General features: G+C 44.3%; 1 protein-coding gene across 2 annotated transcripts in view; it reads right to left on the reverse strand.

Annotated features, from left to right (window-relative positions):
• Window positions 1-13784, reverse strand: part of Zbtb40 (zinc finger and BTB domain containing 40) — a 66024-nt gene that overhangs the window by 22858 nt on the left and 29382 nt on the right. Inside the window, exons 1-5 of one of the 2 annotated variants that reach the window (XM_047545962.1) lie at window positions 11576-11707; window positions 10732-11483; window positions 10180-10313; window positions 1042-1234; window positions 307-449 (exon numbers count right to left, since the gene is read on the reverse strand). In XM_047545962.1, the coding sequence (XP_047401918.1) occupies window positions 307-449; window positions 1042-1234; window positions 10180-10313; window positions 10732-11483; window positions 11576-11628 (1275 nt within the window). In that variant the 5' untranslated portion in view covers window positions 11629-11707. Of the gene's footprint in view, window positions 1-306; window positions 450-1041; window positions 1235-10179; window positions 10314-10731; window positions 11484-11575; window positions 11708-13784 lie in introns of those variants that run through there. The other variant, XM_047545952.1, reaches the window with a different exon arrangement.

A 13784-nucleotide genomic window follows, 5' to 3' on the forward strand; every position in this document is an offset into this window, starting at 1 on the left:
GCACTTTAACATTTTAACTCTTGGTACTGTTATTTCTAAGAGGAAGTCACTGAGCCAAAGCAAGAACACCACATGTTTACCCTTCCCCCCACCCAGGTCTTTGCTGCATGGCTACAGTGTGCACAGCCCTCAGCAAGCTGCTGCAACGAACACCAAGGGGCATGAAACAAGACGCTGAACTTCAAGGTGATTACTATGCAGAAGGTATAAAAATACCACAAGGTAAAAAGTGCTCTCTGCCACTGAAGAGAGTTTTTTAAAGTGCTACATCAACTCAGAAGGGGGAGGAATACTTGACACAGTCACCCTTTTCTCGGTGCCAGGCAGGAATTCCTCCTTGGCTGTTTCCAGGAACTCCGTAATAGGTCTCAGCTGTGTTACACACTGTATCAGGTCCTCTTTGTGTTCCAGTAACAGAACAGACAAGGTCTTTCCCTCCCCTGTGCTCCCTGGGGGAGAAAGAATTAGAGACACACAAGAGAAGCTAGTCAATTTGAAGAAAATGACAGCATGGTTTGTCGAGAGAGATCTAACAGAATAGTAGAGTGATTTTCAGCTTATTCTGTGCACCTGAATGCAGAATCACTTTTAGGGAGGAAAATACTTTATTATTCTGTTTAAACTCTATGAAAGGAAAAATGTTTCATTTATCTGTCGAAACACAAAGCTTCAGAGCCAGCCAGAGGTTAACTTCTGGTTGGCAAGGCCACTGCTTTGTACCTAACCCAAATGAGAGCAACCTCAGCCTTTAAGTGCTGTCAGCGAACCAGCTCACCCGGGGCACGCAAGGCGCTGCTCTGGATATGCAGCTTTTTGAAAGGCAGGAGGACACTGATGGAATTCTCCAATTCAAGGTATCAGTCTAGTTAACTAGGGGATAGAAATGGAGACTCACATTTAGCTTGTGTATGTTTAACATGCAGCCTCCGGAGTGGCATGTAGAACCTACGTGAATATCACTTAATAACTACGCCACTGAATAAAGTATCACTGGAACAAGCTTTTAAGGTTCTGCCATGGGGTGAAAGGTTTCCCTCCTACCTTTTGGCTGCACTGGTGCTGTATCTTCTGGTTTCGGGTCAGATAGCGCCGTTTTTACTGCAGGATTAGAACCCTGGTACAGTCTCAACAGGGACACGACAGTCTGCACATCTAGGATCTCATCTCTTACTTTATCTAGGATGCTCTGGAATGCTGAATGTCCTCCTTCACCCTTAAGACATGCCATTATAATCTGTGGAACAAAAGGGTCCAGAAGGAGCGATCAGCACGCCACAAGGCAAGTGAGGCCCCCAACAATCTGATCCCTCCTACCTCTCCAGCACCCCTCCCCCCAGTACTGTCCTCCCCCACGGCAGCTGCAGCAAACCCTGCTGCCTTGGCCCGCAGCCTGTCCTCTGCAGGACTCTGACTGCACACTTTAACGTGGCTCAAGGGTCAACTCTGCTGAGAGGCCCTCCCCAACCATGAGCCCGCCTCCTCCTTACTGCTCACCATTCTGTATTTGGCACACTGTACTGTAATTACTATTATTTTTTTAAACTTTTTTCTTCTGACGATAGGAATCAGGCTTTCTGGGGTTCTATATCCACAGCGACTAGTACAGCTTGGCACACAGTAGGTGTTCAGAGCATTTTTTTTCCACAAACTTAATATTCTTCTTACCTAATTATACCTTTCTGAATCTTGTGACATTTTGAGTGTTTCTTAGGCAAGGATATCTGAATTTCAAAAGGATGAACTGTCATTTTATTACTGGAGAATGTAATTAAAATCTCACTAGTTAGGAAAAAAGAACACTTTAAGTCATTTACATTATGAATGATAGACTATTTAGAAAGACACGATCCTTACTACTTTTAGATCTATTCTGTAACAATTAAGCCTAATAGTGTGTTGGCTTGTGGTTGCCAGCTGTCAGAGGGACGAAAGATCCGCATGTTAATTATTCCACATCAATGCCTGCTGCCAACCTGCAGGGCTCCCGAGTTTCCTCCCCTGGTCAATGCTGAACACACAACAGCCCTGCCTCTGGTCTTGGGCTCCCTCACCTCTCTGTGGCATCTGGCATTCCTACTGCCTCTGTATCCCAGTTCCCTGACTTCAAAAACACTGATGTCACCTGACTGCCTCGTTCAGTCCAGAGCCATAAGCAGGACCTCAGACCAGGCTGAACCCTTGGCTTCCTCTCTCTTCCGAGAGCACGCCCTGCACAGCTCTCCCCGGCACCTTCATGCAGACTACCCCGAAAATGGCTTCTAGTCCCGAGCTGTCTGTTTGAATCTAGAGCCACAGTTTCCACTACGCATGGCTTAGCCTCCACAAGTCTCAGGCCACAAATAAAACCAAACTCACCATCTTGTGTCTTCCAGACCTAGTGAAAAAATAAACAAAACCAGCATTCCTTTCTTTGAGGGAACATCTCTTACACAAATGAGAGGAGGGCCAACTGAAGGTAGGAGCAACAGTTATATTTTAGCAATAATTAACATATTTGGGGAAAAAATCCCTGATAATCAAAACTGAATTTCATACATAGTTTTATATATAACACACACATACACACACACACACACATACACACAAATATATATAGTCTTCATTTTTTTTTTTTTTTTTTTTGTGGTGCTGGGGATCGAACTCAGGGACTTGTGCTTGCAAAGCAAGCATTCTACCGACTGAGCTATCTCCCCAGCCCAGTCTTCATTTTTCATATCTCTACGGGGCAAAACCACAAGCTACCTTTGGTGTTTTTTAGTGTCAACAAAAGAAAATAATGAAAGCTTTTTCATGAGTTTTTAGAGAGCATATGTTAAAGTTCTCTAAGCATATACACAAAATCATCTCATGAATTGTGTTGTTGGAAAAAAAAAATCAACAATGGCGACATTTAGCTAGACAGTTGCTAAAAATTCTGGTAGTTAACGATATATTTAAAATGTTTAAATAGGTTTTATTTTTTCTTCTCTGCTCAAATAATTATGAGTTAATTAGATTTCATGTTTCTTTGTTTGCTTATAGCTTGCTTCCTGATCACAGAATGCTAAATTAACCTTTTTAAAAAAGTTTCCTGTTTTTTCTTTTTTGTCATCTTCAAAAGTAACCTTGGATAAAGCACAGTAAAATAATCCACATTAAGATTTCATGGGAGTAACTTCCATGAACCCAAGATAACTCGTCTTCTATTTAAAAAATAAACAACAAATAAAGATATAAATTGAATGCTTGACCCCCTTGGTCCTGCCTTTTGTTGGTTGGCCTAAACTCTCCTCAGAATGCCTCGTCACTGACAGCAGCAGGACCTGAGGCAGGGGCCTGCAAAGTGGCTCCAGTGCGGGAGCCTGTGGTATCCGTGCTCCTGGGCTGGCTCTCATGGCTGGCTTCTGAGGAGCACGGGGCGCCCCTCCTGTCAACACACACGCACCTCGCATGCTGCCTCCTTCTCTCTGCCTGTGTTCTGGGAGACACAGCTGTCCTGCTGTGAGCTGCCCTAGGGAGAGGCCCATGTGGCCAGGAACTCAGTTCTCCAGTGAGTGGACCGGGAGTGGGCCTTCTGGAGCCTGCCAACACCCATGGGAGTGAGCTTAGACAAAGATACTTCCAGCAGGGTGTGGTGGCCAGTAATTCCAGCTACTAGGGAGACTGAGGCAGGAGGATCACAAGTTCAAGGTCAGCCTGGGCAACTTAGTAAGATCCTGCCTCAAAATAAAAAATCAAAAGAACTGGGGATGTAGCTCAGTGGTAGAGTGTCCCTGGGTTCAAACCCCAGTGTCGGAAAAAATAAAAAGGACACCGCCCACCACCCCACCAGTGGAGTCTTGACCTGGTTACAGCGCTGGCTGACACTGGGTTTGGGGCCTAGTAAGACTGAGTAACAGCACCCAGCCAGGCTAAATCTGGACACCTGACCCACAGAAACTACAAGTTAATAAATGTTGCTTTAAGCTGCTAAATTTTAGAGTACTTTGTTACACAGCAGTAGATAGCTCACAGAGACCCACTCATTGCTAACAACCTCAGTAAACACGTTTCTTCCTCTTCCTTTTCCCTGTCCCTCCTTTTGTGCATCTTAATTGATACAGCATAGCTATCTCATTCAGTCTAGCCAGGCTGGGGTTTTTTCCCTCCACCTAAAACTCTCTGAATATCCTGCGTCTACCCCTCAGTATCCAACATGTTGGGCATTAACCTTTGGGCCAGGGGGAGAGAAGCTGTCGTCAGTGCGGCATCTGATGTGCTTCTCATTATCCTCTCTGCTGTCTTTCCCTCTGCAGAACTACTCAGCAGTGAAATTAAAACATTTGTTAACTTCACTGCTCAGCAGTGACACTAGGGTGACCATCTGGGAAGAAAGCAGGGGTAGGCTGATGAAGGGCCAGGGGGAGCAGTCGGCTGCCCAGCCAGGCCTACTTCCCTCCCTCCATCAGGGGCACACTCTGCAGCTCGGTAGCTGTTACTCCAGGCTCACTGGGACTCCACTGTGCAGTAAGTTCTTTTCTGAACTAGTGTCTCTGCTTCAACAGAAGGATGTCACAGATTGGGACAGGCTGCTACTGTGTAATGAAATGATTCTATGTAAAAGAGCTGGACCAAAACAGAGTTTTGCCAAAAGGGCTAAGTTCTTTAAAAATGCATTTGGAACGCCTTTGGTTCTTAGGGGTTAAAGGTACTTCAATAAATTCATGTTAATACTGGGTTCCATAAGTAATCAACATACTTTACCTCTGAGTGAAACAGAGGCAAATGCATTTAAAACTGAGATAATTTCCTTTCTATCTCTGACATGGGAAAAAGCCATTTAATCTTTCCCTCAAGTCTCTTAAATGAATTTACTTACTTTCCCCAACTGTTTGCCTGTTGCCTTCAAATCTGTTGGGGTTGCACTCCATTGTTCTTCACTGGGGTCCTTCCCTAAATGCTAAGGGCCAGGCAGTGGCAATAATGACACATATGGAGCTGAAGGGGCAGTTCAGTGGCAGAGCACTTAGCTTGTATGAGGTCCTGGGTTCAATCCCCTGCATCAAGGTAAATAAGTAAAACTAAAAAGTAATGATGCAGACCACAATCGCTCAACATCATCCTAGACACTATGTGCACTTGCCATCTACTTTCTGCCTCACTGCTGCCATTTTAAATGAGCATCAGAGAGGTTAAGTAATTTGCCCAAGGTCACAGGGCTATTGAGTAGAAGAGCCTGGATAAAGACTATTCATTCTGTAAACCCACACGCCTTTCACTCAGTTCTAGCTCCCAGACTTGGAGTATATCAAGTCCATCTATCTTGGATTATACTGAACCTACCAGAATCAACACTGATGAATGTCAGGTTACATAGATATAACCTGTAAAATTCTTCTTGGTCTCAATGATTAATATAAAGGCTGATAAACAGGTGCTCAATAAATGTTTAACTGAATGAAATTTCCTTTCCATAAAACCAGTAGTTCATCTATCTATGGCTACATATCCCAGATTTAATAGCGATGTAGCTCAATGTGCTTCCTGGCACACGGGAAGCACATTCTCAGCACTATAAAAGAACAAAAACAAAAACAAAAAACAGGATATTTGGAAAAACAGCAACAACCCATTTTTACCTCTCATAGGGCTGTAAAATGAATCCCATTAACTCACTCTCCAGAGCACTAACCATACTGTTATTAAGCAGTCCTCAGAACATAGACCTGCACTGCTGGACAGCCTCCAAAGCAGTGACAGGGTTGAAAACAGCAAATCACGCAGGAGGAGAAACGTGTTCGCCTTTCAAAGTCAGTTGAAGCAGATAAAAAGAAAAAGTTAGCAGGTCTTCAGCTTTGGGAGTCTTTCCAGATCTTTAGGTGAAAAGTGAATCAAACTGCATGGAAATCAATACTAGAAAAAGTTAGTTCCTTATTCTGGTTAAAGACTTACTTTGCTGTATACACAATTAATTAAAGCAGGGACGTGGCTAGGAATAAAGAAGGAAGACAATTAAAAGTTCTAGCATAAAAACTGAAAAGAAGTATGAGTCTGGCTTTAAAGAAAGGTTTTACTCGGCTCAGCCAGGAAGCCTCTCGGGTGGCTCCTTACTTGTTCTAATGGGCAGGGGTGTGCAGTGGGACAGCGAATGACAGCAGACACTTCCTGCCCCGGCACCTGAGCGCTCTCTCCGTAATCAGTTCTGGCTTTGGTCTCATACAATGTAAGTGGCAGGGCCTCTTCTCATGTTCCTGCAATCACTGCTCAGGGAATGGCTTTGCCACCTTTCATCATTTATCTCAGGAAATAAAACCATCAGGACACTGCTTTACCGTGTCCTCCCTGAACTCAATCCAGCCGCACGGTGCATCTCACCCAGAAAACCACACCACTCACGTGCTTCAACAAGCCTCTAAAGTATACGCCCAGTGGTAAATTATTTTCAATGTTAAGTTGCACAGTTATGATTTCATGATTAATCTAATAACAAAAATAACCCAAAGCTCCTTAGGAACTAAAAGTATACAAGCAGAAAAATCACAACAGCAAAAAAAAAAAAAAAAGACCCCAAATGACTTTTGAAGTTGTACTAAAACTTAAAATAACGTGTTCCAAGTGAACAGTTCCTAAAAGCATTCATCATTGAAGCCTCTGGCAATTCCTATAATTCAGTGATAACTGTGTATACTTCCCAGAAAATTCAATAACGTGTAGCAGGATTTCTGTGCTGTGAAGACCCTCTGTAAGGACAGGGATCGGTTCGTAAGTTTGTCTTCCTTGTTGCTGCCAGCTCAGTGCGTGGCTCCTGTCAGCTGCTCAGGAAACACCCACTGAGTCCAGAGCTGAGAAGGGGAACACCTAGAGCAGACGGGCATTCCACGCCTCTAACTATGCTGGACACTGCATCCGCTGGCCCACGCTAAGAGTTTTATAGGTTGTTAGCCTCTCTAGCAATTCTCAAATTCCACCATACCCTGAGCCTGAGCTCAGACTCTTTGGAATGAGTCTGGAGATACACATTTTAACAAGCACACCAGATGACTTTTAGCTACAGTGCACCTTTGTTCTGGAGACGACTGCTCTGTACTAGACACCACCCCTGTAGTTCAGGAAGCTACCACCAAGTGGATGGTGGCACCTCTTTAAACATGCCTTACAAATTAAACCTACAGAATCAGTAAACCATCTCGGGTCAGAGCAAACAGCCATGGTGTGAGGGTACCCAAAGGCACTCAGTGAAAGGAGGTTTAGAGGTCCTTTAAATCTAAAAATACTGAGTTACTGTAGAAACAAACAATAGCAGCTGCCATCTACTGAGTTCCTACTGTAAGCCTGGCATTTTACTGAGTCTTTTTTTTTTTTTATAGATAATCCTATATTAATTCACAGTGACCCTATGATGTACTGATAATATCACCCATTTTACAAATTAAGAAACTAAGATTTACAAAGTTGCTCAAGGTCACAATGCTAATAAACAGCAAAGCTGGATACATAAATCACATGTACACATACTAGAATGCTCCTCAGCAGAACACCACTTGACAACAATAAGGAATGAACACACAACAATATGGATGAACCTCAATATAATGTTGTTGAATAAAAGAAGCCACAGTGGGCATGGTAGCACATGCCTGTAATCCCAGTGACTCGGGAGGCCAAGGTAGGAGGATCACAAATTTGAGGTCAGCCTCAGCAACTTACCAAGACCTTGTCTCAAAAAGGGGAAAGGGGGACGCTGGGGATGTAGTTCAGTGATAAAACACCCCCACATTCCATTCTCAGTACCAAAAAAGAAAACAGATCAAAAAAAAAAGTTCTATTTGACTCCATTCAAATAATACTCTAGAAAACATATAATAATCTAGAAGGAGAGAGAGCAAATCAGTGGTTACCCAGGGGATGGGGTGAGTGGAGTGGAAGGTGGTAAGTGGGGCTGATGACAAAGAACATGCAGAAACCTCAGGGGTGATGCAGTGCTTACTGTCTTGGCTGTGGGCATGTACACGTACCAGAACCTATCAAATTGTACGCTTTAAATATGTAGAGCTTTCCTGCAGAGATTGGGTTCATATCCCACTTCTGATACCAAAGGTCAAACACAAATATATATAGTTTACCACCAATTATGCCTCTTTATAAAGCTGTCTTTAAAAAAATACAAAAGAGAGGAGTGGAAGACCTAAAGGTGAAGTGGCATCTCCCTAACTCTACAAGTAATTAATTAATGTTTTTTGTGGTGGTGGGGATCCAGCCCAGGACTCACGCTTACTAGGCAAGAGCTCCACCACTGTGCTACGTGTGCAGCCCTTCCACTTAACTTAATTTTATGTCCTTAAAGCATCTTTTCCCTTTTACTTTCGGAAGTTGAAAGATTTATGAAGGACCATAACAGAATAAATTTTAAAAACAGCTACCAAGTGATTTGTAGAGTTTACTCCAACCTCTAAACCAAGAAAGAAATAATATAAGCCTGTAATGATCACCAACAGTGATCAGCGCTCTCCCAAGGTACTATTAATGTTACTGCCATCAAAAGACTACAATAAAAACTGGAAAAAAAGAAGAAAACATATTGAATGAATTCAAGCATAACACAGATTCCTTGAGCACTTCTTAAGTGCCAGACACTTTTAGAAAGTAGTGCTTAAAAAAAAGCACAAGACACAATCCAAGTAAGGACAGAGGAGTTACTAATAACTTGAATATTGCTAGTCTAAGGAATGATGTTGCTCCTCTGTAGCCAAAGCAAGTCCACATAAGGACGCCTGAAGAGAGAAAATGAAGAGGTCTGTCTAGAAGCCACCAACTAACGAACTAACAATAACAATGATGGATTGAGCAGTTAAGAGAACATACAAGTGCAAAAATGAAAAACCATAACATCTTTCAGCATAGGCAATATAAAGAGAACCAAGGATTTATGACTTGAATCCCCAAAGAGAGTCGCCAGGGTTGGTCCAGCCTTGTAAATAGCTTAGCTCCCAAGAGCTATAATAATTTATAGCTATAGCCAACTGTCAATTAATATGGTTAAAATCAATACTAGACCTTGAATGTTTCCCGCCAAAAAAATAACCTGCTATGAATCGGGAGAACATGTAAATACTTACTGGAAGGCATTTATTGATTGGATTAACAGTACCTAAGGATACTACATTGCCTACAGCCACATGGGAGGACCTCCCCACACTACCATCCATCAGATGGGTAAGCCTGCTGCGAGGGCCACAGTCCCACTCTGAGAAGCCTGTCAGCAGGGACACGTGGGGCTGGCAGAGAAGGTAAACAAGGCAAGGTCTAAATACTTGGGGGGTCAGGTGCGTGGGAGCATACAAGGGCATGTGTCTTAGCTGCAGTACTATAGAGAATAAAAGATCAGTTAAGAAATAGCAAAGTAGCCATCTGGCAATTTCCTGTAGTGCAAATCCTAAACATTTTTACATATGTGTATCATTGGCACACATGATACATATGAGACCATTTGCTTGATATATTTACATAAATAAATAAATAAATAGAACCCTGGGTTCTATCCCTAGCATCAGAAAAAAGTCAAATACCTAGGTTTGAGTTCTGGCTTGGAGTCTTACAAGCTCTGTGCCCTTGTGAAGTTATACCTCCTCTTTGAGACAGTTTTCTCATTCATAAAAAAGGACTTAAAAAAAAAAAAGTAGTATTCACTTCCATGACTTTTGTGAGGATTAAACGAGATTAAACAAGTATCAAGCTTGGTTTGGTGAGTGTCAAGTAAATGCTCACCACTGGTTTTATGTCTAAAACTGGTCCCTGCATTCCTAAACATTGGAAACAACCTATTGTGTAATGGATATTAAATCCTTTTCGTGTATGTTTGAAAATCTATTGTTTTGTGTTTAGTGCTTCAATCTCTGCTTTGGGCTTATCCCAGACCTTAAGCCTCATTTTACCCTCAGGATATAGTATTATCAGGAAGGAATGGTGTGATCAATGAAGTATCCTGGATCAAAACCAGTAATAAGCTGGGATTCCCCTGGTAATCAAACGTAACTTCATTTTCAAATCTTGCTCCATACTTTTGCAAAACTGCTTTTATGAAATAAATGTCAAAAAATTAAAGTTTGAGGAATTTGAAACTCTGCATATTTCATATTTTCATATTCTGCCCCATGAGGGAAGGAGACACGGCGTTCTGAGAACACTAAATTCAGCAAACACAGGAAGCTGGAAGGTACCTACCTCCTTCTGTGGGCCTTCAATTTCTGAACATTCTTCTAGTCTTCTTAAAATGTCTTGGGAAACCAAGAGCGCATCTGAGAAGACATTTTCATTTTCTAGGAGAAAACTCAGCTGCCAGTGTTTCTTCCCATGCTCTGTATGTAGATGAAAATAAAATAAAACGGTGATTTGTTATTAAGGGAAGTTTCAGTTGTCCCAGAACCTTCAGGGCACAGAGGGCATCCAGCCGCTCAGCGCTGAACCACAAACCTGGGATCTCTCCAGCCTCCTCCTACACACTGTCCTCAGCCTGGCAAATTAACACATGATCATCAGAAGTAGAATATCATTATTTTGATACTGCTCAATTCCAGATTTTCATCAATGAAAAACAGGCACTTACAAAAGAATGTTCAGTGAGTTACTACATTGGATTATAGTTTCCTACCTAATGTGGGCTTTGGTAAATGTATCAATGAAACAATAAAATTAATAAAAATCATCAAAGCCTGTAGTTGACAACAGAAGTACAGACTCCCATTTAATAGAAACTTAAGTGAAGCTGAGGATTACCTGGGGCTGAGTCTGCTCCCTTCACCTCTCTGAAGGCATGTCCATCAGGGGACGGGGAGCAAACTGCAGCTGGGAGAGGAGTCGCCACTGGGGCTTCCAGGTCCCCCTGAACCTCCTGGGTAACGGGAGGATCCACGCTCATCTCCTGGGTAATCATACACATGGCTTCCTGCGTCTCAGCTTTTACAGGGCCCTCCAGAGTGGCAGGAACCTCCAGGGAAGAAAGGGGGCGCTCTCCGGCACCCTCGGAGGAAAGGACCTCTACATGAGGCTTCTCTGACTCCTTCCCACATTCCTCTGAGGATGGTGCAGAGCCGTCCTTCACCACCTGACCCTGGACAGAGCAGCTGACAAGGTTGGTCAGCAGATTCTTACAACTGACCGCCACATCGAACATCTGCAGGCTGTCGGCTAATGAGATGATTTTGGAGAAGTTGTGCTTGCCCACGGGGAGTTTGCCAGTGTACATCATTTCTAACAAGAGGGCAAACTCCTCGGGGCTCACCACAGAGGCATCGATGGAGATGGTGTCTGTGTTGTCCAGCAGGGTTTTGAACAGGAGGCTGGCTGCAGCCAGGACCAGCTTGTGAGCCCTGAAGTAGATGGTGCCGATGGAAATGGTGCAGTCACAGAACTGCTGCTCCTTGCACAGCGTGTAGAGCTGCTGCAGCAGCTGGTGGCTGTAGTTGGGGAGCTCCATCGCCCCAGGAACGTCCTCCTTTCTCCTCACACAGTCCACGCGTAAAGACAGTCTGGAGAGAACAGCACAGTACCATGTTAAGACGGCACAGGCACCCAGAAAAGGTCTTTTATGTCAGGCTAGACAAGGAGGCGATCTACTCACTCAATCAACAGATGCTGTTCAGTTGGGCGGAGGGGGGGAAGTCCGCCAGGCATGCAAAGTTCACAGTGAGTGTGGCAAATACCATGTGCTCTACCACTGGAAAGGGCTATGCGCCGGGCTTTGTATGAACAATCTCATTCGATCCTCACAGTGACTCTGGAAAAAACATCATTTTCTCCCATCTCTTAGATCGGACTGGCGCTTGGAGGGTCCAAGAAAGCAACCAAAGGAAAAACCACCATGAAAGGGTCTGCCATATCTTAGACTTGAAGCTGTAACTATACTACTGGGTGCCATTCCTGTCCCCAAAAAGCAGGTGGCCAACTGGAATAAACAAATATATGAACAGAGACATCGGTGACAAGGTCCTCGGTGTACTGAAGCTTCCTGCAGCACTGCCCACCACTCACTCTGAAATATATTTCCCACTGGTTCTCTAGGTGGTCAGACCCTCGGCTCCTTTGCTGGTGCCTCCTCATCACCTCTGCCACTCAGGCCTCTCCTTGCCACTTCGCAGGTACACCTCCCACCACCCACTTCAGCGGCTCCAACAGGAAACCTGGCAGGCTTCTCAAACTCTACTCCCAAAACTCTCCTGCCATCTTCCCCACCTCACAGCAATTCTGTGCTTCTCGTGGTTCCGACTGAAACCCTGGAAGTCACCCTTGACTCATTTCTTCTCATACCCCAGATCCAATCCTTCTATTGCTGCCCTTGGCTCTGCCTTCAAATACACGCCAGTCCAGTCCCTTCTGTTAGCCACAGGCTCCCTCCAGGCAGGCCCAGCCACCACCACCATTTGTCTGGGTTCCTGCAATCATCCCCTAACTGGTCTCCATGCCTCTGCCCTCGCCTGGCACTACCCAGCCTCACCCTATCTTCGCCCCAATCTTCAGAGTGCTCTATTTAGCACACAGTCAGAATTTGTCACTTCTTTGCACAAAGGCCACAAATGGCTTCCAGTCTTTCAAGATGTTGCCAGTGGCACCCTCGCCCACACTCTCCTACTCTCCCCCACCCTGCCCGCTCGGCTCTAAACACAACGCCTTCCTTGCTGGCCCTGGAACACGGAAGCACACTTTGGCCACAGGACTTCTCGGGTACATGCCCGGCTGACTCTCACTCCACCAGGTCTCTGCTCAAAGAGGCCTGCTTATACGGGCTGAGCATCCTGATCCAAAAGTCCAAAATCTGAAATGCTCTAAAATCAGAAGCTGTGGAGTGCCAACAGGGCATCACAAGAGGAAAGGTCCACATCTGCCTCAGGGGACAAGTCGGTCAACACTCAGGTGCACTAAAAACACTGTGTGAAATTACCTTCATGCTGTATGTATTATGTTTATGTGGAACATAAAGAAATTTTATATTCAGATTTCACTATGTATATGAAAATATTTTCTAAAAATCCAAAACCAAATTTTCCATCTCAAGCATTTCCGGTAAGGAATATTCACCCTGTATGTTCATAAGGCCACCTTCTCTCCTCAGTGTGTTTACACAGCCCTCGTCGCCTACTGCTACACAGCTCTCTCTACTAGAATGTAAGTGCCGTTAGGGTAGATCTCCTCCATCTGCTGTGTCCCAGTGCTTAAGATTCTGCGTAACACAACACTGTTGGCTAGCTGGCAGAATGAACCAGGTCTGGTGGGAACCATAATAATAGCGACTTGCACAGAGAAGCCCAATTGGGGGCGTGGAGCAGTCCGGGAGTCAAAGTGGAGCTCCGAGGAAGAGGTCCAGCTGACCGCCTCAGAAACCCTGCATAGAAACTGCTGGGGTGAAATGGCGGGAGGAGACGGCACCTTGTAGGGTGGAGGGTTAGGAGGTGAGGTAGCAGAGAGGTCAGTAACACTACAATAGGAAGCAGGGGACAGAGAAGCAAGAGATGGGTCTGGAGAAGCAGCCAGGGTTCTGGGCACAGAGGGACATGAAGGCCATGCTCAGGAGCCTGGGTTTTTTCCTAAAGGCAATGAGAAGTCATTGAAAGGATTTATGCAGGAAAGTCATTTTTTATGGTCAGAGATGCATTCTAAATACATATCACCTAAGTGGTATTTCTATAGAATCTGAGAGGAATAATGCGAAGACCGGTTCTATAATTGCAGGAGATGAGAGGAAAACCAATTAGGGCTTTGACCAAGAGAAGTTGTAATAGGAGAGAGGAGGAGAGAACCCCAAATTATTTAGAAAGTATAAATGTTGTGATTTA

This window comes from Sciurus carolinensis, chromosome 1 (genome assembly GCF_902686445.1).
Source record: "Sciurus carolinensis chromosome 1, mSciCar1.2, whole genome shotgun sequence".
NCBI lineage: Eukaryota > Metazoa > Chordata > Mammalia > Rodentia > Sciuridae > Sciurus > Sciurus carolinensis.